The 23665-nt window shown below is 42.3% G+C and overlaps 2 protein-coding genes across 2 annotated transcripts; one reads left to right on the plus strand and one right to left on the minus strand.

The window, feature by feature from the left end:
• The first annotated feature begins 1386 nt into the window (after positions 1-1386).
• On the plus strand, positions 1387-14287 carry LOC132792023 (myb-like protein AA). The gene is made up of 5 exons (XM_060801221.1): positions 1387-1848; positions 4664-6050; positions 10447-10757; positions 11520-11936; positions 13034-14287. Exons 2-5 carry the CDS (start codon positions 5009-5011, stop codon positions 13421-13423), a joined length of 2160 nt encoding a protein of 719 aa, XP_060657204.1. The 5' UTR covers positions 1387-1848; positions 4664-5008; the 3' UTR covers positions 13424-14287.
• Positions 14288-14916: 629 nt separating this feature from the next.
• LOC132794392 (CLIP-associating protein) lies at positions 14917-23251 on the minus strand. The gene is made up of 2 exons (XM_060804816.1): positions 22164-23251; positions 14917-20572 (listed from the first exon to the last, which is right to left on the minus strand). The coding sequence occupies exon 2, from the start codon at positions 20494-20496 to the stop codon at positions 16033-16035; it is 4464 nt and encodes a 1487-aa protein (XP_060660799.1). The 5' UTR covers positions 20497-20572; positions 22164-23251; the 3' UTR covers positions 14917-16032.
• Between the last annotated feature and the right edge of the window lie 414 nt (positions 23252-23665).

The raw sequence follows: 23665 nt of genomic DNA on the forward strand, positions 1-23665 counted from the left end.
TTTAGGTCATCTAGTCCTTAGGGATTCTCCTAACTGCCTTGCGGCCCACACCCTGTATCTCGTCTACAGAATCAATAACAAAAACACCCTTGACTGTGCGCGCCTAACTGGTTATCCCCAACACTCATCAACACCCAAAACACATCCCACCCCTACCTACTGCATCCATTCCTACCCCACTGTGTTCTAGCGTTGCGTGCGCACGCTTTGTTTACGTTTTTCTTTTTTAGTTCGTTTCAATTCCGCCGCATCGTTGTTGTCACCCGCAATATTTTGGAGGCTTTTGCTGTGTGTTGACTGCGAAAACCGCAAAACACACAACACGTGCATCCAGCTAGAGCAAGAGTGAGAGAGAGCGCAAGAACACTAAAAGAGAGCAAAAGCATGTGCGCAGTTTTTGGATCTACTCTCTTGCTGTCACACTCTCTTTCGCTCTCTCTCCCAGATTCAATCAATATTAATGGCGCGTATTGAATGCATGTGTGGGTGTCTGCGTGTGTGTGTGTGTAGGTGTCAGTGCATTTGTGTGACTGTTTACTTTTGCAGCGATAGTTAAGATTACTTTATGCTTATCGATTTTGCTTATCGGTCAAGCAATTATCATATACTGAGCACAAATTACGCTGTGTAAACTCTACGCTGATATGTATGCTATATATAATTTGTAGTATCGTTGATCCGGGCACATCAATAAAGCAGGCGCATACATACCCATTGATAACATGACCAGCACTGAACCAGGGAAACCCCCCAGCAAGCGCTTTGTCTGTTTGGTGTGCGCACTCGCTCTCGCTCCCTTTCCCTCTCTACTCTCTCTCACACTCTGTCGCATTTGGCAAGGCTCTCTGTTTTTGTTCGGTTTCTGTTTTGTGCTCTAATTCGTAAGCAAAGTAAATGAAATTTACAAATGACATTTACCATGCAGAGACCGAGAGAGAGAGAGAGAGTGTGCCGCCCCATTGCAATTGCCAAATGCGCGCGCTCTCTTTGGCACGCTCTCTCCCCCTCTCTCGCCATCGCATCAACGTGAACCCAACAAAAGCTCGCGCTCGCCTCGTGAAATGGCAGCGCGTGTGTGGGCAGGTTGCCCATCAAATCGGGTCACATAGTTTGCGCTGGGTTCCCAGTGCAGCAGAGCAGCAGAGCGACGTTCTCGTTGTGTTTTCTTTTGCCCTTCTTCTCTGCTTTGTGTTGCTCGCCTTGTTGTGGTGTGTTTTGGCCCCTGTTGTTGTTTCGCCGCCGCCGTCTTTTGCCAGTTTTTCTTCTTTGTACAATTTTCGGGGGTACAACGACGATGGCGACAACGACGTCGACGACGCCGTTGAGGCTCTCGGTGTATAAATGGTAGCGCGCCAGCCGTATCGCATTTCAGTCTACGTTGGACTTTGGCGCGCGTCGCACACGCTGCGTATACGTAACGCAGTAACATCAGTAATTCATTGTATCCCATTCAAGGGTTAATCAGTCGGCACTTGCCCATTCTGAATCTCTCAACTGACTGTGAATGTGAATGTGATGAGTGTGAGTGCGTCTACAGATTTTTGCACTTTTCGATCGTTTGCTGCGTAGCCTCCTCTCTTCGATTTTTTGCGCGTGAGTGCAAAGAGTGTCGTGAATGAGAGTGTGAGTGTATGTGTGAGTGCTTGCTATAGGTATTCGAATTTGAATTTTGTGCGCAACATTGCAAATGTAACGGTATTTTTGAAATCGATTGCAAGTTCTATGAAATGTTCGAGCAAAAGTGAAAAACAAAAAACTACAAAGTAAATTATTTTATTAACTTCTATTACAAAAAGGAAAAAAAGTGGAAAAAAAGGAAAATAAAAAAAAACATTAAATCCATAATAGGTAAATATTTAAAATTTGTAATTCCTTTAAAATTGCAGTTTAAAATACAATAATCACTTCAAAAATGTATGCTCATTCAATATTTACGAATACTGCCAATCAAAAATAAATGCATTGTGCCGTTTTATCCCTATACTCCATTATAATGTCACACACGTAGCCAGCTTACGCACTTGCCCCAATTATTGCAAAGCATCCACATGAATAACAACTACATCAAACAACACACACACACACACACAACAGCAAATAAATGAGTGCAATACGCATGAAGCTCTCAATTAAAATTGCATTAAAAAAAAACTTGCAGCATACTTTCAGGCATTGTCAATATTTGCAAGCTCAAGTGCGCCAGGGCGCTCGCATATTGTGACGTATTGATGTTTGTATGTACAACGACGACGACGACGTCAACGTAATAATTACTATGTACATGTGCGTATGTATGTATGTGTGCAATATGTCACATACAGGCTAGCATGTATGTGTATGTATGAGTGTAGTAGACTAGAAACTCGGCTGCTGCGAAATGTAACTGTTAAAACGTAGAGAGCACAGCAAAAGAATTAATGAAGCTGCGCTCTGTGCTGCTCAGCCCAAGCACTGTAAGTTGACTCGTCTCCATCTCTGACTCAGTCTCAACTCAACTCAGTCTCAACTCAACTGCTGCTCTGTGTGTTTTTATTGATTTATATGCGCTGAAACTGGGCGGCTGTTGCTGCCCCCAAAACAGTGCGATACACACAGCATCCATCGTAGCATCGTAGCATCCCCATGCTCCACCAAAAAAAGAAGAAGCAATGAAAAAAACTTCCGCTTTCCTATGCTGTTCCCTTGCAACGCATGAGCGAGAGAGAAAGAGCGAAATAGAGGAGCTGCTGTGTAACGTTCAAATGCCTGAGCCTGATTGCATTTGCCCAAACATATTTTTGGGGTCTCAATTCATTTGCGCCTTGCACACGCACTCATCATCATCATCATCATCACTCAGCATAACCCTTTGCAATTCTGACTGCTTAGCGACAAAAAGCTCGTTCTCTGCCGGTCCAACAGCCGCTCTCTCTTGCTGTCAGTCGCCCTCTCTCTTTTGTTTTGCGCTCTCTCTCTCTGGTAGTTTAGCTTTTTTGGCTCTCTGCGCTCAGTGCGTGTTTACATTTACATTGATTATGTTATCCAGCGCGTGGCTGCTAATAGAGTTGCTGCCTTCATTCCCTACCTCCCCCCTCCTTACCTTTGCCGCTCCCCTGTTGCCTGCTCTGTTTCAGTCGCTGAATTTGCTAATTTGTTCTGCAGCAGCAGCAGCAGCAGCAGGACATCAGCGAACTTTAGCGTTAGCTTTAGCGTCAGCTTCAATCAATAAACTTTGCTGACGACGCTCCCAACTTATCAATCGCTTCGGCAAGCGTTGTTGTTATTTTTGCCCATTTTTTGCAAAAACAAAAAAAGTACAAGCAAAACCCATTTTTATTAATCAATAAACGGCACACGACAGGCGCAAGCTCCCGCACACAACACACCCACATTCACACCCACACACACACACACACACACCCACTCACACTTATGCATTGTTACTGCTGCTGCTGCAAGACTTTGACTCTGGTTCCTGGTCCGGCATTCAATTGAATCCCTCACGCTCTCTCCCTCTCTCTCTCATTCTCTCATTGCCTGTGTGCACTTTTGTGGCTCATTAACGGTTTGCGTGTGACCAGAGTGCATGTGGTTATTACACATTCATCTGCATGTGCATGTGCACATGTGTGTGTGTGTGTGTGGGTGTGCAATGCAAGGCTCGCTCGATAAGTTGAGTGGCTTGGCTTGGGCTGTTGCTGCCATTGCGTGAGTGCAAAACAAACATCATTTTGTGGATGGGCTCATTATGAGCCATCACAACTACACGCCGCTCAACACCCTCGGCCAGCCCACGAAAATTGCAACCATGCATCATCCATCATAAATCATCTTGAACAAACGCATCACATTTGCTTCAGAAAATTTCTGACAGCCTCAAGACCAAAACAGCATTAGAAACGTTTAGCCTAATAGCAGCTCAGCTTAGAGTAAGAGAGAGAGAGAGAGCGAAGCAGCTGTAATGCATTCATTCATAAAAATTGCATTGCATACTTTGCGGCATTTGCTTTAAATGCGATTTGAAGTTGAGTTGTGTGTGAAATGCTTGACTTGAACAGCATTAAATTAGATATTAACAGTCTGATGGTTAAGATGCTTAGTTTGCACTCATAAGCCAATATTCTGCAACTTCAATAATTTATATTTAACTATCTTTAGTTGCCAATTTGCTATCACATGCAATGCACTCATTCATAAAAATTCCATTGCATACTTTGCGGCAATCGCTTTAAATGCAATTTGCTGTTGCCTTATGCATGAATTGCTTGGCTTCAACTGTCTTTAAAAAAGATATTAAAAGATAAAGAACTAAATAAAATGTTTTTAATACTTAATCCAATATTCTGCGACTTTAAAAATTGCACAACTTCGGTTTCAAATGCACTGCGTTCATTCATAACAAATTCCATTGCATACTTAGTGGCGCCCGTCTTAAATGCAATTTTCTCGTAAGTTGTGTGTGAATTGCATGTCTTTCAACAGCCTTTAAATAAGTTATTAAAAGTTCGACAACTAAATTGCATGATTTTAACACTTAGCAGAATATTACACGGCTTTAATAATAGCCAGACTTATGTATTATATTTAAGCACCGCCCAGCTGGCGATTTGATATCAAATATGCAGGCATTAAGTGCACGACACACGTAGCACTCGATATTAAAACGAGCTCTGTGTACTTGCAGGACAAAAGGAGGCCACAAAAAAAGGAGCAATTGCGCGTGTAGGCGACCAAATTGCTGCCAACATAAATAAAAGGCGGTTGGGCGTAAGGATTTGCAAGACTGCAAAAGGCACAAAAAAAGAACAAAAAACACAAAAAAGGAAGGAAAAGGAAAATCAATAATAGACACATGTAAGAGGATACGCTCGCCATTGACCATTGGACGACACAATATGGCCGCTAACACCAACACCAGCCCAACAACAACCACAACAATAACGAATCGGACGGGGCAGTCAACTTTGCCATTGTTATTACTGTTATTGCACGAAAGTTGCTAAGCTCAGATCACGACGAGAGACACGACATGTCGGATAGATACGCCGCCAGTTACTACGAGCAACTGCATCCGGCTCAAGCGCAAGCGCAAGCAGCCATGTCACACTATGCTCCGCCGGGCTATCGCAATGCTCCCTACGCTCCCGTCGGCAGCTACAACAGCAGTCCCTATGGCTATGGCTATGCTGCAGGCGGCAGTGCCTCTTATATGCCCAACTATTATCGCTATGCGCCCTACGCTTCCCCACACTACAGTCAGCCACCGCATTCGCATTCGCATCCGCTTCACCAGCAGCCGCATCAGCAACCGTCTCATCATCATCCGGGCATGTTTACGCCAGCTGGCCAGCAGCTGATACCCTCCAGCGTGCTGCACTATCCACCGCGTTCGCACCCGCAGCCACAGCAGCAACAACATCCTCATCACCTTCAGCAATCGCTGCCACATCATGCCTATCAACAGCCAGCAAGCAACAGCAGCTATGAGCAGCCGCCGCCTGCTTTGTACAGTGCTTCCTCCTACGGACAGTCACGTGGCTTTACCGCCTATCAGAGCTCAAGCACACACTATGCGCCGCCTGGACGCTCCACAACGCCAGCACCGAATCGCACCGTCTTGCCGCCAAATTATCTCGAGCCAATGCGCAACAGTTTCACGGATCAGCAGCAGCAGCAACAGTTGCCGAAGGTGGAGGAAACGCTGCCTGAGCTGAAGCTAGAGCACGAAGCGGAAGCGGCGTCGCCCACGCAACGCTTAACTACATCGCCGCCGTTGATAAGTGCCACGGGCACCGACAGCGGCATCAGCAATTGCAGCACACGTGCGCGCAGCGACAGCAGCCAAAGCACGCCCGTCTACAGCGGCGAGTATCCTGTCAACATGTCCGTGGAGTCCGCTTCCTGTGTCTCCTATCATTGTCCCGCCGATGGCAGAGACTACGACGAAGAGCAGCAACAACAGCAACAGCAACAACAGCAGCACCAGCAACAACAGCAGCAGCAGCAACATCAACCTCAACAACAGCAGGAGACGGAGGAGCCGAAGCCAGGCAGCGTATCATCATCATCCGGTAAGTTTTGTCGCCATTTGCATTACACTCTATTTAATTCACAATTATGCGAACGAAGGGCGGATGATGGGTCGATGGATCGTTGGGAGGGGGAGTTATTCGCAATTTATGCAAACATATGTCAGGCTGGATTATGTAACAAGTATTAATGCCCCGATGTGGAGTGGAGTATAGGGTTGGGGACTCAAAGCACCAAGCAGCAGAGGCAGCACTCCTAAGTGGGCAACTGACTTTTGGCACAGTGGAACCAAAGGCAACGAAAATAGCAGCTCAAACATTAATGTTGAATCGACTTTAACAGTAACAGTTGTTTATGTTAACATTGACATAACATATCAGTTAAAAATATGAATGTCGCTAACATTTACCTTAAAAGTGGCTTGCTATAATTAGTTATATAGTTGATAATGTTAACATAAAATAACATATCAGTTTATAATATAAACATATTGTATTTACTTTATATTTACCTTTAACAGAGACTTACCACAACACTTCATACTGTTAACATTATAAACACTGACATTACGTTATGTTATATTTACTTTATCAGTGGCTTACTATAAGAGTTGATAATGCTAACAGTGACGTAACAAATTAGTTCATAGTGTTAGCATTCACGTAACATTTCAATTGATGTTAACATTTATTTAAAATATCAGTTGTTGTTGAAGCATTAACAATATTTCTCATACAGTATGTTAACATTGCCTTAACTTGTGGATTCATTTTTCTTTTTTTAATAAGAGGTATCATCAACAGAATAAAACTTGTATTGTTGAAGAAAATAGTTAACATAAAAATTTATATTTTTATTTCATTTAAAGTCTTATATATCTTCACTTATATTTAAAAAATTTTGAATTCAAATTTATTTGAATGTTGAATTCACAAATAAGCAACAAATTAAATTTTCAAAAATCAAGCTCACATTTTTAGTGTTTTTTTCAGATTTATTTGAATGTTGAATTCGCAAAGATGCAATAAATTTAATTTTCAAAAAATCATGTTCATATTTTTAGTGTTTTTTTTTTGTATTGGTAACTTCTGTTTAAATAGAAAATGTCAAAAAGCATTTTACTTATCCTATATAATAAAATTTTGGGTCCACTTGGAACCATCTCTTTTTTCAAAAATCGAAGAAAGTTTGTTAGTTTATGAAAGTTAACTTATAATTTCCTATTGTTTTAGGTCAAGCATACATTGTTGTTAATTTGTCATTCATAATATTGCTAAGGCATTTATTATTCAGATGGCTCCATCAAGTGTCCTTAACCTTTGATTTAACTCATTAATCAAGTGCAAGGCAGCTGATTAATGCAATTAATAAATGATGTGTTGTAGCCTCGGGGCTGTTTACTTCTCGATTGCCATCGTTGTGGCTGATCAATTCTCACATACCACTGTAGCCAAAGGGGAGCGCTTGGCATGTACCTCATTGCGTATGCTTGATTTTGCATGCAAATGAATGCAAAGACTGTCCATTTGAGTCGCCATCAACGCCGTCGTCGTCGTCGTCCTCGACGGCGTCTCTGACAAGCGGCTGTCTGTCAGGCGTTTCAGCTATTTGCAAGCAGCGACAAACCAACAAACCGGGAAAACTCGGCAAACTGGGCAGACCGAGCAGAGCAGTCGAGCAGTCGAGCTTCGAGGAGTCGACATTTTGCAAACACTCAACCAATCAGCGTTGGTTAACTGTTGAAATGCTTCCGCTTCCTGTCGACCTGACTTAGCAGCCCAAGCCCCAACAGTGGGCGGTTGTGTGTGTGTGGGCGTGGGTGGATGGATTGCTGTTGGCGTTGCTGTGACGAGCCTACGTCATGTTGCTTTAAAGGACTTGAAAATTAGCTGTCTATTTAGGCACGCAAACGGAGGTAGGCGGGAAGTCTCAGCAGCTCAGTCGAGCGCGTTTGGAGCTGCGAGTTTTGCTTTTTGATGAGTTCCTTTTCAGATTTCACTTTTTACTTGTGCCCAACACATTTTTGGGGGGCTGAAGGAGTGTGTGCGAATCAATAAGTTACCTTTTTTGATGTTGCGCCAAAGCCGAGAGACTAAAACTCCCACACAGAACAGAGAGAAGAGGCAGAGCTTCCGCTGGGAATGGAAGGTGTAAATTGTAAGCGCCACACACACACACATACACACTCACTCACACACACTCACTCCATTGCCATCCCTCGTTGGCAATGCCAACATATGACAGCTTTTCTAAATATTTCGTAATGTAAACGAGACTTGTGGGCAATGTGCCGTCCTCTTATCAATGGGCTCTCGACTTATACACACACACACACACTCGACGGGGTGTTTAAGTTGAGTATGTGTGTGTTTAAGTGTGTGTTAAAGTGTGTGTGTGGAATGTCATCAGAGCAAAGCATGTAAATGAACTTTACAACGCTATGTGGTGGGTAGTAGCTGAGCTCTATCTACTATGTAGCTGCTGTTTGCTGTTTGCCCAACACACACTGAACACACTGAAGAGTCACCCTGGAGTACTCGCTGCTTGCAATATTTGTGTGTCGTTGTTGAACCAACCAACCAACCAACGAACGAACCAACCAACAGCTATCCAACAATATTGACGCAAAAATCAATGTACTACAACGTTATGACGAATCGACAAGTGACGCAACAAAAAAACAAAACACCTGTAAGTCAAAGCAATTGCAGCTAAAGTTGACAGCTCAAGCTAGTGTTAAATTTAAGGATAAATGCAATAATGCGCCTAGTACATAGATTTTCATTTAATTGCATATTAAAATTATTTGCCCAAATTAAAAGATAAAAAGTCAAAATTGGTAATAAGTCAACATTAAATTACAAATTCAATATAAGGGCACATTGCGCTGTTTAAGCAGTATAATTTTGATAATTGCACTTAATTGCAATTTACAAGATAAGAGCACACATTAAAATAAAAACAATCAAAAGTGGCCTTCAATTTTTGTTCTAAACGTACATTTAATAAGGAGTTAGCTTCGTTTAATTAACTAATGCTAGCTACCAATTTGAATTTAACTGCACATTGCAGATAAGTGCCAACTTTAGTTGTAGAAAATGACTTTGCAATTATCGACATTGTATTGTATTTTGTTTTGTTACTTTATTGAGAACACTTTAAGTTATAAATATGTGTACTTATTTTATATTTTATGCTTTTATTTGAGTATTTATATTGCTGTCAACCATTTTAAATTTAATTGCCCATTGCAGATAAGTGCACATTTTTTTTCGTAAAGGTTGATTTTACCAATGTGCAGTTAATTTACCATTACGGATAAGTGCGAACTATTTTTGTAAAAGATGATTTTTTAAATAAGAGTATTTATTTTAATTCTTTATTATTAAAGATAAGTGCCAAATTTTGTTGTAGAATATGATTTTATGTTTGTATTTATTTACATTTTTTATTATGTTATTTGTGTATTTATATTGAGAGTTAGAGCTTTTCTGCTTAAAGAGAAGCAGAAATTAAGAAATTTAATTTTTGGAATCAAAATGTATTTACAAAAATTTTATTTCTTTAACATTATTGTTATATTAAGAACATAAAGAACATAAAGAGGTCAAAAGCTATGTATATTATTTATTTATTCATTAAACCTTTCTCTCTTACTTTAAAATTCTTTAATTTTACTGTCACGATCAATTAACTTAAATAGCAAATCCTCTTTTCCCCCACATTTTGCTGTAATTAAAGTTAACAGCTCAAGAAGCAGATCAATCAATAAATTAAATAATATTGACAACGTCAGCTATCAGTCAGGCATTGTGAATAATTGATTTGTTTGTCGCGAATGACACAAGAATAACAGAATCGAGCCCAAGTCAAATATCGCACAACAACAAAGACAACGACAACAACAACGACGGCCACAACAAAAATACGTAAACATTGCAAGCTCACTCGCATGCGCTGTATAGTTTACCGTTTCTTTATTTTTTTTGCTCTCTCTTTTCCTTTTTTTTTGCTCTGCAAGTTTGTGCGTGTGAGGGAATGTGTGTGAGTGTGTGCTGAAAAGTTCAACAAGTGCATGTTGGTGTGCTTGGCTTGCTCTCTCACTCTCTCTTGCTCTCTTTTTTGGTGGCGCGCTCTCTTTGCCAACCCCAGATATTTGATAAGCGTGTGTGCAAAAAATACTAAAAATGAAAGGAAATCGAGATGAAAATGGGCGGCAGGAGAAGTTTGGTCAAAAACCTGACTCGACTTTTTAACCCTTGATGGCCGTCTGCACGCATGACAAAGTAATTACCCAACGCCTGCTCTAGCCTGACAAAATAAGAATAATACAAAAAAAAAATGTTTGTATATATTTTGTATATGGCAAAAAAAAAGACAAAAATCTTTATTGATTTTCTTTGCGCTTGGGCGCCTTTTTTCTCGCTAATTTTCCAGATGACATAAGCGCGACGGCAGCGACGTCGACGTCGCCTACGAGCAGTGTGAATGATATTGATAAGGCGGCAGCAACAGCAGAGGCAGCAGCAGCAGCAGCAACTACGAATGAAGCGGAGGCGACGACGGCAACAGACGAGGCGCAGTCGGAAGTTGTGAGGCGTGCGGAAATCAATTTGGCGAAGCCCAACAAGGAGGCAACGCCAACGACGGCGACAAAATTACCGCCACAGGATATTGTCGAGCAACAACAACAACAACAACAGCAGCCAGCGACTAATCAAATAAACGAGGATGCAGCTGAGCATGGGGTAAGTGACGCTGCAGATTACAAATTAAAACTGCAACCAGCGGGGCATTAAATGCTCTGTGTCGCTAATTAAGCGACAGCCAGGTGAGACAGAGAGAGAGAGTGAGCTCTGAATTAGGCCAAAGCATCCATAAACGATAGACTGATAATGACAGCAGAAGATGCCACAGCAGCAGCAGCAGCAGCAGCAGCAGTGGCAAGTGACAGACAACAAACACACAACACAACACAACAGCAGAACAAAAAATGAGCAGAGCAAAAGCGAAATGCGTTTAGCTCCATCGACCGGCTTTCTAGGCAGCCACAAACTAGAGAGACAGAGAGAGATAGACAGAAAGTGGGAGAGAGGTACTACAAAGAGAGAGACTTGACACTCTCTCTTTGCCGGAAGCCTTTTTTACAGGGTGTCGCAATCGCAGTCGCATTCACAGGAGCGCCTATTGATTTTTGGGGGACTTGCGCTGAACTTCAATGCGGCTGCCGAGTTGCGTTGAGTGGCGGGAAGCTTTTTGTTAGGGGATGAGGGGATGGGTGATAAGTGGGAAGTAGGGAAGCACCAGGAGCCCTTAATAGGGTTGCTTGGTCGCTTGGCAACATGAGCTGCGAGCACGCGCCGCTGCTGCTTCCGCAGCCTGGCAAACTGGGCACACGGCAAGTTTCAAGTGCCACGCCACTTGCCACTTGAGCGTAACAACTTTTTTCTTTCATTCCATTTTTCTCTGCAACTGAAAACTAAATCGATTTTCTGTTCAACTTGCAACAGCAACAGCAGCAGCAGCAGGCGTCATCAACAGCCACATCGCACAATTGGAGTCCAACGCCGCGGAGACCGCGCACTCCGCCCGCGCCTCAGAATTCGCCAGTTGGCTTTGGTCTATCCGCGTCATCAGCGCCGCCCACTGTGCCACCTGCCTTGGCGCCACTGTTGCAACTACAACAGCAGCAGCAGCAACATCATCTTCATCAACCACAGCAGCAGCATCTCAGCGGCAACAGCAAACGACATGCCAAAAATCGCCACAGCAGCAATTGCAACAACAACAGCAACAACAGTGGCAACAATCGTATCATTGAATGCGATCTCATACCGAGCAAGAAATCAAAACGCAAATCGAGCAAAAAGGAGGCTGATGCGGACCATGTGGATGCCACAGAATCCACAGTGCGGGAACAAATAAGGGTGAGCAAAATAACATCCAACTACATCTAACTATTCGCAAGGCTTTAATATCGATTTAGGTTTAATTAGAGAAGAGTCTCATTTTGAGCTGGTTTCTTCTATTCATTAATTATTAGGGTTCTTTGCCATACATATTAATGCGAAATTAATTTTAGAATATGTATATTCTACTCATTTGGGATGCGAACCTCAAGTTTCCATGCTAAAATATTAATCCAAACATAATTCAAAACTTTGATGTATTAATGTTTGAAATAATCCAAGAGTATTATTCCTTTTCAAGTTATATTAATAAAAAATTAGTTTTCAAGTCAAGTCAATTTTTTAAAACCATGTTTTAATATAAAATAACTTAAATTAATTTGAATTTATATTCCATGACGATTATACTTGAGATTTTCTATGCTACAAAATTTACTCTATTAACATTTAAAATTATTATTTATGGAATCAAAAGAATTCTGAAATGAAGTCATTCCCTTTAACACCAGGTTAATTAGTTAGAATTTATATTTCATTAGAATAGTACTTGATATTTTCTATGCTAAAATATTATTTCAAAATGTATTCTAAAGTTTGCTTTATTAAAGTTTGAAGAAGATCTTTCCATATACATATATTAATGGATAATAAATTCCCTCATGAAGCCAAGGTTTTTTTTACTCTTGGTTTCCCATACAATAATAAATTAGATAAATAAAGTTAAATTCTGAGACGTTAATACCAAATAAAGAACAATATTAATCAGCATAAGTTGTTAGTCACTTAATTTATATTTAATAATATTTATCAATAATATTCAAAATAAAAGATGTAATAATAATGTACACAATTTATGCAGCACATCTTTATAGGAATCTTCTTAGAATTGTGGCTTCATCATTACTCAAAATTACTCTTCACACTCTTGACTCTTTAATGAATATTACATATTAAAGAAATCATTGTGATAATTTCAAATTTGGTAGCTCAATCTATTCTTATGTTAAACTTTACTAGCAATTTATTTGAATTACTTTTCCTGCAATTTATTTCCCCTTAATGTTTTTACACTATTTGACACTATTAATAAAAGATTTACTCCCATTGCTTTGCAGGACATTAAGCCGTTGCCTGGCTTCCTGCAGGCATTTGGTTCCACCGAAATCGGACGCTTCTCGGAGCGTTTTCTGCAGACACCCGAGAGTCTCGTCGAGCGTCTGGTCGAGGAGTATGCCCACAGCAATGGCGGATATGCGACTTCCAACGGTTACTACGATGCACCAATGAATGGAGCAGCTGCAACTGGAGTTGGTGGCATGCATGGCTATTGGCCATATGAAGAGCAGCACAACATGGCTTACCAGCAGAGTCAGCAGTTTGCACGCAATCGAATGCGTGGTCAGGGTTATCCATATCCGGACTATGCGGCGTATGAGCGATATGGCTATGCGGCCTACAGTGCAAACAGATCACGTTATGGCGAAATACGTTGCAATGGCTATTAAAAAAGTGGAGTAGAGTTGGCCTGTAATAAAGGATATTTACAGGCATACATTACATTATAATAACATCGTACAATACTAAAAATATGTATTGTATATTGTTTGGTGTCCTTGTCGTTTGTCATTTGGAAATTCTCTCTGTGTGTGCCTTTTTCGGTCAAAATTCGGCAATGCTCACCAGATGTTTGTTAAGTATTTTATGGGGCATTGCTGTCATTGATTGCGTTCAAAATTTAATAAAACCAAAAATACAGAAAACCAGGCCAAAATGTAAAATAATCGTAAGTCTTAAGTAGTTGAATGTTTTAAAACCGAAATTGAGAAGAAGTTTTAAAAGCTGAAAACATAATTGTATGCTGATGTTGAAACTTTTGTCCCACTGTACATACTCGTAGAGCAATGCATTTTTTCGTGTAGTAAGTCGAAAAGAGTCTACCAAACCAAAGAAAGGAAAATTTTGAGTCAAGTATGAACCAAGAGTCGCGAGTATTTTTAAACCAATTATTGAACAGAAGATCTCTGGCGAATTTGTTTCTAATCTTAAGTAGACACACCATTCTTGTCGCATTCTCGATATCTCTTTGAAATCTATATATATTGTATGATGTACTTACTTCTACCACATATGTATTGTATGTAAAAATGTAGCCCAAAGAAGAGATCTATAAATTATAATTAGCAAAAAAGATGTGCCATTGAAAATAACTTTTAATTCAAGAACACAGTTTATAAGGTTTACGATTTAGTTATATATATATATACATATACCATATACAACAACAAATACTAAACGTACGTGTATGTGTCATTTCGATTCGATTACCAAAATAGTTAAAGCAAAGCACTAAGTTTTACGAGTACGAGTAAGCCTACAAATATATATATATATATATATATATATATATCTATATATAGAGATATATTTTATGTATTGTATTGTATTTTAGATTACATACACTAACAAAAAACCACCGCACTAATTTGTACTTGTCCAAAATTTATTTCTAACAATTTATTCATTTACTATTCACGTACTTTTTTAAATTCATTTTTTCGATTTCGATTTAAGTGCCTTAATTTAGTTTCATTTTCTGATGCAATACAAACTAATAAAAAACCAAAAACGAAAATATAAAAATAAAATTTTAAATATAAATTATCATTTACATTGTATAACAACCAGTTCAGGTTTCAAATGGGCCCAAAAAATTCACAAATCAAACTAAGAAATAATATTTAAAAAACCCAAACACATCGAGCAACATTCAAAAATGTTTTTTAGTCAAAACCAAATTAATTAGTTGTTAAATAATACAATACTCACCAACAAAAAAAGAAGAAAACGAAAAACCTTGTAGTGTTGACATTTTATGATAAATAATTTCCAAGTTACGACAAAAAAAACAAAAGGAAATAAATCTAAATGTAGCTTACGTTTAAGTTCATGTGTAAATAACAATATAATAATAATAAAAAAAAACAATATTTGAACGTTTAAATTTTATGGATCAACAAAAATAAAAGACACAGAAAACAGAAAATCAAAATAGCAAAAATGTTAATAAACAAATTGCATTTGGCCTTTTCATTTTCGAAAATAAAACCCAGAAAATGGTGTTTATATGTTGGGAGCGTTTGATTTTTATTTATTATGTTTTTTTTTTGTGTTCTTTTTATTATTTTTGTTTAACTGTTTTATTCATTTAATTAATTTATAAATATTATTACATAACCTAAACGTGTTTTAATTATTGTTTTTTGTTTTGTTTGTTTTTAAATTAATTACAAAAATAGTTCAGTTGTAAAAACAGCAGAAATCGGTGTAATTATAATAATTAGCATTTAGTTGAGCGGAAATCAAAAACGGAATCCGGCAGGACAACATTTAAATTAATAGTTTCAATAGTTACAAGTACAATATAGAAAAGGTTCGCTTTGCATAGTGAGTGAAACTTATCAACTAAAGGAAAATTAAATTGTTTAGTGACTATTATTTATATAAGAAACGATATATTGAAGAAATTAATAGCGTTACAGTTACAACTGGGTGCTGAAAGTCGATTTCTTCTTGGTTTTTGTTTTGTATAGTGGGGGGAGGAGAAAGGTTTATAGAGTTGGCTACAAGTTTGTTTCTGATACAATTTGTTTTTTTTTAGTTAAATGTCGTATATAAATAGTTTGTTCTGTTCCTGTCGCTACAATTACATTTTATAGGGAGTTCTGTTTATGCAATCGGTTTCTTTTTTTATTATTAGTTTTTCAATTTTTTACGTTTATTAATAATAAACAATTACACAATTATTGATTTTGATCGTGATCGTTAACAATCATCGTTTCTTTTTTTTATCCTCGATCAATATTTGATTCGTAATTAATAAGTAATTAGATGTGTGTTTTTTTTTGTTTTTATAAATAATAATTAGTATGATTTATCGTTATATATCATCAATTGGTTTTTTTTTATTTCGCTTTTTTTGTTATATTTTTTCTCACTTTTTGCATAAGTTAAAAGACGGCGCCACGTCCGTGTCTTTGTGTGTCTGTGTGTGTGAGCGCGTGGGTGACCTTTGTTTGTATGTGTGTGCGGATGTGCCTGTGGTGGTTACTCTCAATCATGAGGAGGAGGCAGCCGACGAGTTCTTTGTGGATCCCCCACCCGAAGTGCTCGGATTGCGCTGCTTATCAATGTACACGTTCAGCAGTCGCACCTTGCTGGGATTCATCAGCGCCAGCTTCGGCTTTAGCTTATCCTCGCCGAGCACAATGTACAGCTTGACAATGCAAAAGACGGCCGCCTTGCGTACCATCGATTGCGAATCATCCGCGGAGCGTGCCAGATTCTGGAACACCATATCCAGATGGGCATCCGTGATCTCGGAGCCATGATGCTCGGTCACCTCGAGCAGTATCTTGATGGCGCACATATTCTCGGGAAACGTGCCCGTTGCTATCACCGGATTCACAATGTTGATCGTTAAATCGAGGGGCAGAGCTGGCGCTATGCGCTGTATCATTGTGTCGATCTCACGTAACGCCTCCTTGCTGTGCTGATAGCAATTGATTATCTTCAGCAGTATGAGCTCGAGGAAGTTGAGCCAATTGTGACGCATCTTCTCGCTGCGCACAATCTTGCTCAGCACGTGCAGTCCAGCGATTAGCACATCCGTATGCTCCGCCTCCAGCATGTTGAGCAGCATCCGCATGATCGACTTGAAGTGCTTGTTGGGCAGCTCACAGTTGCCGCTGCGTATGCAGATGCCCAGATTCGTGAGCGACGTCTGCAGCTGCTCCACGGGCATCTCTTTGTTGAGCGTCAGCGCCACACGAATCACCTCGCTCTCGTGCAGATTGCAGGGCAATATCAGTTCACCGTTCTCCGCCACATCGATGGATATCTTGACGGCAGGTTGCGATGGCGCTGCGACATCCAGACGCATGGTGGCCGATTCCGGGGTATTCGATTGCGTGGTGTTGGCCGACGATTGCGTTTTCGAGTTGGACGACAGCGAGTCCTGCTGCGCTGTCAGCTCCAGATGTTCACGCTTCAGCTGCTGCTCAATCGAGTATTGCAAGTGATGACCGTTGTAGCCATTGGGCGCCAGCGAATGATATTGGCCACCGGAGAAACAGTTGCGTATCTCCTCGGATGTCTTTTGTATGTTGTGCTTCACGTCCAGGTCGGAGCAGCCGAGTATCAACTCCTGCTCCACCGACGACTGACGCGATCGTGGACTAGACTTCAGATCCATGTTGAGCGACGCAAACGGTCCGACGCTGGGACTCTGCAACGGCTTCGGGCTGCTGCTGCTCAACGGCGAGCTGCTCGGCGAGTTCGCGCCGCTGCTCTGTCGCCGCATTGTCGACTGTATGCAGAGCCGCGCCGTATCCTGATATCCCTTGGGCAACGCGGCCAAGAACTTGGTCATCTGTGGCGTATTCAGATTGTAGAGAGCCACCAAGCAGGCGCGCGCATGTGAGCGCAACTCCATAGATTTCTGATCACCCGACATCTGGGCCAGCTTCAGCACGGTGCGTTCACAGTTTTGATTCTGATCGCTGGGGAAATCGCTGCTCTTGCAGTACGTGTTGGCCAGATCGGTGAGGAAGCGTACGATGGCGATGCGTGTTTTGGTTGTGGGCGTCTGTGTGTTGTCCGAAATGATGCGAAACAGCTCCTTGAGTTGCAGCTGTGTCGGAAAATACTCGTGTACCACCACCAGCGTCTTCCAGATCTTGCTGTGCATCGAATTGAGCAGATCGGTGCCCAGTTTGTTGAACAACCTGGTCAACAATATGAACAACCAATCGTGCAGCTCGGGTGCATGCACCAGAATCAGTTCGGTGACTGTATCTAGAAACAGAGAGTAGACTTTAGTGTGGTTATCCATAAACATTTTGCGAAACATGTCCAGGACACACTGCAGCTGCTGTGGCGTCAACTCCTTGCCATCGGCCAGATACTGCGTCAGACTGATCAGCCCATCTTTGCGCTCCGACCAATGCGTCGAGGCGCAATACTGAATAATTGTCTCAATGTCCTCGAACGGTGCCCGCTGACTGCTCCAATCGAGGCGATTCCGTGAGCCGCTCAGCGAGTAATTCGAATTGGAATTGTTGCCGCGCGTATAGCTCGAGTCGAACGAACGTTCCGAGCACACCGAACTTGCCTCCGAATCAATGTCGTCGGACTCATCGCGACCCAGGAGCTTGCGGCCTATGCGCATGCCTCCGGTACGCAAAAAATCACCCGAAACATAGTCAGGAGTCTCTATGTTGTTGCCCAGCGTCAGTTCCGCTTCACGGGATTGCGCCAGCAAGCGGGCAGCGGCCGTCGGACGCAAGGGATTGTTGCGCTCCGGTGTGCGTCTCGCGCCCGATCCCGTCGAGTACATGCTGCGCTTCATCAGACCGCCGCCGGCACCTGAGCGATTGGGACTCGTCTCCCGGGAGCTGGCCGTGCTGCGCGGTATGCCGGAGGCCTTCTTGGGTATGGCACCGGTGGCGCCACCGCGATAATAGCTGCCCATGCCGTAGTGATCTCTCAGCTTAGTGCTGGGCGAGGTGGAACGTGAACCGGGCTGCGATTGCGAGACTCCAGCGCGCGAACGTCCCACACGTGGCGTTGGCGTCACGGTGCCCGGCGAGACGGTGTGATGTGAGCCGCTGTTGCTGTTGGAATTAAGACGTGGCCGTGGCAACGAACCGCTGCCAACTCCTCCTGCTCCACCGCCTGCCGCACCCGTCGCCGTATTCACAGAGTTGCTGGGCACCAACGGTTTCTTCTGACGTGAATAGAGCGTGTATTGAGCACGCGCCTTGGCGCGTTGCGCTGCCGCCGTGTCCACCGCCGAGATGGAACGCATGCTTGCCGAGGGCTTCTGCAGTGTGCCAGGTGTGCGTCCAATGCGCGACGGCGCCACCGTGCGTCGCGTCTCCAGTGATTGCTGACTGCCATTGGCGGTGCCGCCATCGCGCTCTCGCTCCAGCGCACGCTGCGCATTAATGTCGAGGGTGCCGTAGATTTGATCGGCCAGGTCGGGAAAGTGGCGACGGAATGCCCAATACGCCAGGCGCGAATATCGCCGCGCATCGCTGTCCGCATCGCCAATGGACTTCTTGAGCGTGTCGCGCAATACCAGAGCATGGCGTTCGAGTGCTTTCGTTTGCCACTCCTCGAAGAGCAGCACCATCAGTTCACAGAGCGAGGCGCGTATGTCCTTCGACTTGGACTGCTGCAGCGTGTCGGTGTAGATTTTTAGCAGCTTGGGCGCATGCGTATATTTGATAATATACTTGAGGGCCAGCGTCGAGGCGGATGCAATCACCTTGGCCGAGTTCTGTATCAGCTGTATCAATTGCTCCAGTATGCTCCAGCAGAAGATGTCCAGTTTATTGCGCAGCGTCTTCGACATGTACGCGATGGTGATGCACGCCTCGCGTATCACCTGGGAGCGCAACTCCTCCTTTAGTATATCGAGGAAACTGATTGATAGCTCCTTTTGCTGCACAGCCTGAAATTGCGGCTGCGCATGATAATTGAGCATCAGCAGTGCACGTATCTTCTTCAGGGCATCCACACGCTTCTCCCAGTCCATTGTCTTGTCGCTGATGACCAACAGAATTTGCTTGTAGTTGTCGTCCATGTCCTTGGAATTGAATATGTTCAATTGTGGCACCTGCTCGAAGCTGGCCTCAAAGATCTCCATGGTCACGGCGCCCGCATCGCCAGCAGCGACCTCGTTTTGACTTGGCTTCGGTCGCATCAGCGCCGAGTGCAGCGGACGTTTCACAATCTTTGTGGGACGCTCACGCACCCCAATGTTGTCCGCCTCATCCATGCCGTTGCCATTGGAGCTGCGCAACGCCGAAGGCAGCAATAAGCCTTCGACTTTCACCTGATCAAACTTCTGCTCGAGCAGCGCTAGCTTGGAAGCGGGCATATCATCCATACGCCTCAGATCAGGCCTTAGACGATCGCCCACATGTTTGTAGATCTCCACCAGCGTCTGTATGGCGGATTCGCGAACGTTCACCGTGGGATCTCCGAGCAGCGCGCACACTGGTGCTATGTAGACTCGGACACTCAACTGCTGGGTGCCATATTCGTGCAGGGCATTCACAATTGTCTGGAGAAACTCTTCGCGTACCTTGGCATTCTTGTGCTTAAAGCAACTCGCAGCCAATTTGTCGATTAACGTCTGTGGTGTTTGCACTTTGTGCTCCATTAGATCACGCAACAGTAGCTGGGCCTTCTCGCGCACTGTGTCGCGACTATCGCCCAAGCGATCAATGACATGGGGCAACACTGTCGCTGTGTAGGCATTGAAATCGCTGCCCAGTCGCTTGATCAGCTCCGAGAAGGCCTCGAGAGACTTTTGTGCGATTTTAAAGTGGCTGCCTGTCAGCCAAGGCATCAGGTTATCAATGAGGAAGCCCATGTCAGTGCACACAATTGAATTGGTGTCGTCACTTAGGAATGTCACCAGATCCTCAGCCAATTGCACCTTGACGCGCATATCCGCCTTGGGCATCTGTTGAATGAAGCCATCCAAATCGCTTGGCTTGCGATACGCCATGCTGTATGAGTGTCTCTGTTTGCTTCACACACGAATGGATAGTGTTCTTTTTGTTGTTTGTGTTGTATAGTTGCAGCTGCAATAAAAGTGAATGGAGAGGAAAAATTGATTTTAGTTCGTCGTCGCTTTTGCAAATTATATTAAATATTTATGGCCAGCAGCAGTTTGCCAAAAATGCAGGTCACTATAGATTGGTTTGTGTCGGAGATGCAGCAAAACTGAATTTATCTCTCGAGTGCATACATTATGCAAAATAACGAAGACCACGAGTGGAACATGAGACATGATGGAATTTATACAGTATTTTCTTTTTACAAACTATACTTTTTCAAATTGCGCGCTTATTTCAAACTGCGTGCGCGCAGTACAAAAAAGTAAGAAGAAGCAGCAACCCGTAGCCGCTATCGCTAAACGAAGAAGAAGCAAAAGCAACAGTCGCAACAATTTCTGTGTTTATGCATGCGCGCGTGTGTGTGTGTATTGGAGTGCGTATCGATGTATGCGTGCGTGCGATGTTTGTTTGCTTGTGTGTGGGGAGTGAATATGAAGTCAGTGTTTGGGCTGCGAAAAAGTAGGTGAATGGCTATGCGGGTGGGGATGGGCATGGACAGATGGCTGTGGGCTGTGTGTTGGAATGGCTGTCTGATGGGGGATGGAGTAAAGGACGGGACTTGATGTGCGGGGCGTTGTTACGTCGTGCACACAAAAATGAATCATCTCACCGCGATGAGCGTGACGACGGCGTCCAGGAGTGGAGTGTTGCAGTGGGTGGTTTTGGGTGGCAGCCTGTTAAAAGGCAGTCAACGTGTTGTGTTTGGGTTTGTGTCTTACTCTGTGTATGTCTCTTATTACGTTTTCGGCTAAACGAGCAGCGACATAAACGGTGAACGACGTCAGCGTCAGCGTCGCAGTTGACGTCGACGTCAAGCCGTCTATGGAGAGAACGTCGGCAGCGCAGCGCAAACACAACAACGCTGACGTCGTCGGACCAACGAAATAAAATAATAAAAACGAGAAGGCAACAAAAACGAAAAAATAACACATATTTATGGAAATGGCTGAATGAGATAATATGACAACAGCGAAGAGGAAGAAGAGGTGAAGAGTATGTATACAATTACTAAGCAACAACAGCGACTTGTTTGCTCATTTCAGCGCTGACGAGAGAGATAGAGACAGAGAGAGAGAGAGAGAGCATTGAGCGAACAAGCAACAAATTAGCATTGCATACGCAATTTTCTATTTATAATAATAAAAAACAACAACATGAGAAGCAGCACCACAGCAAGACAAGAAAAATTACAAAGCGCTATGCGAAGCTTTCGTAACTCGTCGAGTTTTAACTCTTTACTTTTTTTAACTAGACGATAAGATATGGACAATTGATTAAAATGTTCGTTTTTAAAACAGCTGCTGCTCTCTTACTCTCTCACATGCTCTGTCCAATTGGACTAAATGTGTTGACTGCGCTGCCGCAGCGTAAATTTGTCAAATTTAAATGTCACATGAAAATAAATATATAAAAACAAAAAGGAAAATCAAGACGGAAGCGGAGGCGACTTTTGCGAATGCGTGTCTTGGCCAAATAGTTGCATGATCTTTTTTTAACACGCTCACAGATACGCACACTCACACACATACACTCAAAATAAATACTCTCTACTCACTTTATTTGCAAATCCGGCTGCTGCTGCTGCTTCTTCTTCTTCGTCGGCTCCCTCTCTTGCTTATTTTTCTTTACGCTCAATTTATTGTTTTGGGTTGGGTCTGACGCCAGAGCAGAGCGGAGCAGAGCAACAACACAACTGCTGCTGCTTGTTGGCCTCTTGGCCGATATTAAGAATTGATTTTCCAGTTGGTAAGTTTAACAAACAATTTGCAACGCACACAAATACGCGAATTTAATAAATTCTATGTCGTTTTGAGCACAGCCAATTGAACAATTGCCAGACAGACACGAGAGATCACAGTTTGCTTGCTTGCCCCTCCTCTCACCCACTTCTTTATTTGTATTTGTTGTTGTTGTTGCGCACAGTTTCACTTTGGCAAATTAAATGTCATTTGTTGTTGCTATATCACTGTGCTCTTTATCTCTCTCGCTCTCTTGCTCTACCGTTATTGATGACTGCTGGAGGTGGACGTCGCCGTCGCAGTCGCAGCGCCGTCGACTGCCGCGGGTTCAACACAAATTCCAACGTCTTCAAAGTCTCGTCTGCTGCTGCTGTTTCTACTGCCTCTGCTGCTGGCTGATTTTGTGAACTTTTTTTCAGTGACGCGCTGCCTGCTTGCTTGCTGGCTGTTTGTTCTCTTCTCGCTCTCCCTTTTCTCTCTTTCTCTTTGCTCATGGGTCATCAGATTTTCATTAAGAATTTTGGCCGCGTAGCCGTCCCGTGGCTGCAATCGACAAACATCACATTTTGTTGCACATTCGCACTGATTGTTTTTTGTTGCGCCGATTTACACAAATGTTTATCAACTTTTTACTTAAATTTAATACCGATTTTGTTGCGCGTTGCGAAAAAATCGCTTCTTCTTATTCATCGGTTGTTGATCAGTGTGACTGCAATGTTATTTGCAAAATCTCTTGTTTACCGCCGAAGAATATACTGAACGCACCACTTTCACAATTAAAAGAGTCTGATTTTTTTTTTTATGTGAGCGGCTGAACTTATATCTCGTTTGATTTTAACAATTTTATTGATGCTTAATTGTATGAATAACTTTCGTTAAATAACAACTTTGTTAAAATGCAAATTTAAAAATATTAATGTACTTATACAAATGAAGTTCAAATAAAGGTTGACAAATTAAATTCAGTTTACTTAAAAATATACCAACAAATACAGTGTTATTGTTGTTATCGAATTTGTATATCGTTATCAACCTTCTCGATAAATGTCTACAATTATATCGATTGCAGGAGTAACGCTGGCGCTGCCACTAAGTTTAATCCAGCAGTATGGTAATATTACAAAATGCGCGACTTTTTAAATATGTATTAAATTTTAATAATTTTGTAACTGACTAAGGGACAATATTTCCATTATGCAGAATATATCTTCAAATTTGAAATTATTTATACTAAAAAGGTTGCAGAAATTAAACATTTTTTTCAAATGTTTCCCTTCAGGTTAATAATCGTTGACTGATAAGCAAGTTTACTTCATAA

This window comes from Drosophila nasuta, chromosome 3, assembly GCF_023558535.2.
Source record: "Drosophila nasuta strain 15112-1781.00 chromosome 3, ASM2355853v1, whole genome shotgun sequence".
In the NCBI taxonomy this organism is placed as follows: Eukaryota; Metazoa; Arthropoda; class Insecta; order Diptera; family Drosophilidae; genus Drosophila; species Drosophila nasuta.

Excerpts from the sequence above, each read along its gene's own strand:
- LOC132794392 (XM_060804816.1), bottom strand. The coding sequence starts at position 20,496 with ATGGCGTATCGCAAGCCAAGCGATTTGGATGGCTTCATTCAACAGATG.
- LOC132792023 (XM_060801221.1), top strand. The coding sequence starts at position 5,009 with ATGTCGGATAGATACGCCGCCAGTTACTACGAGCAACTGCATCCGGCT. Across the intron at positions 6,051-10,446 it reads CAGCGTATCATCATCATCCG|ATGACATAAGCGCGACGGCA; the intron begins GTAAGTTTTGTC and ends CTAATTTTCCAG. Across the intron at positions 10,758-11,519 it reads AGGATGCAGCTGAGCATGGG|CAACAGCAGCAGCAGCAGGC; the intron begins GTAAGTGACGCT and ends AACTTGCAACAG.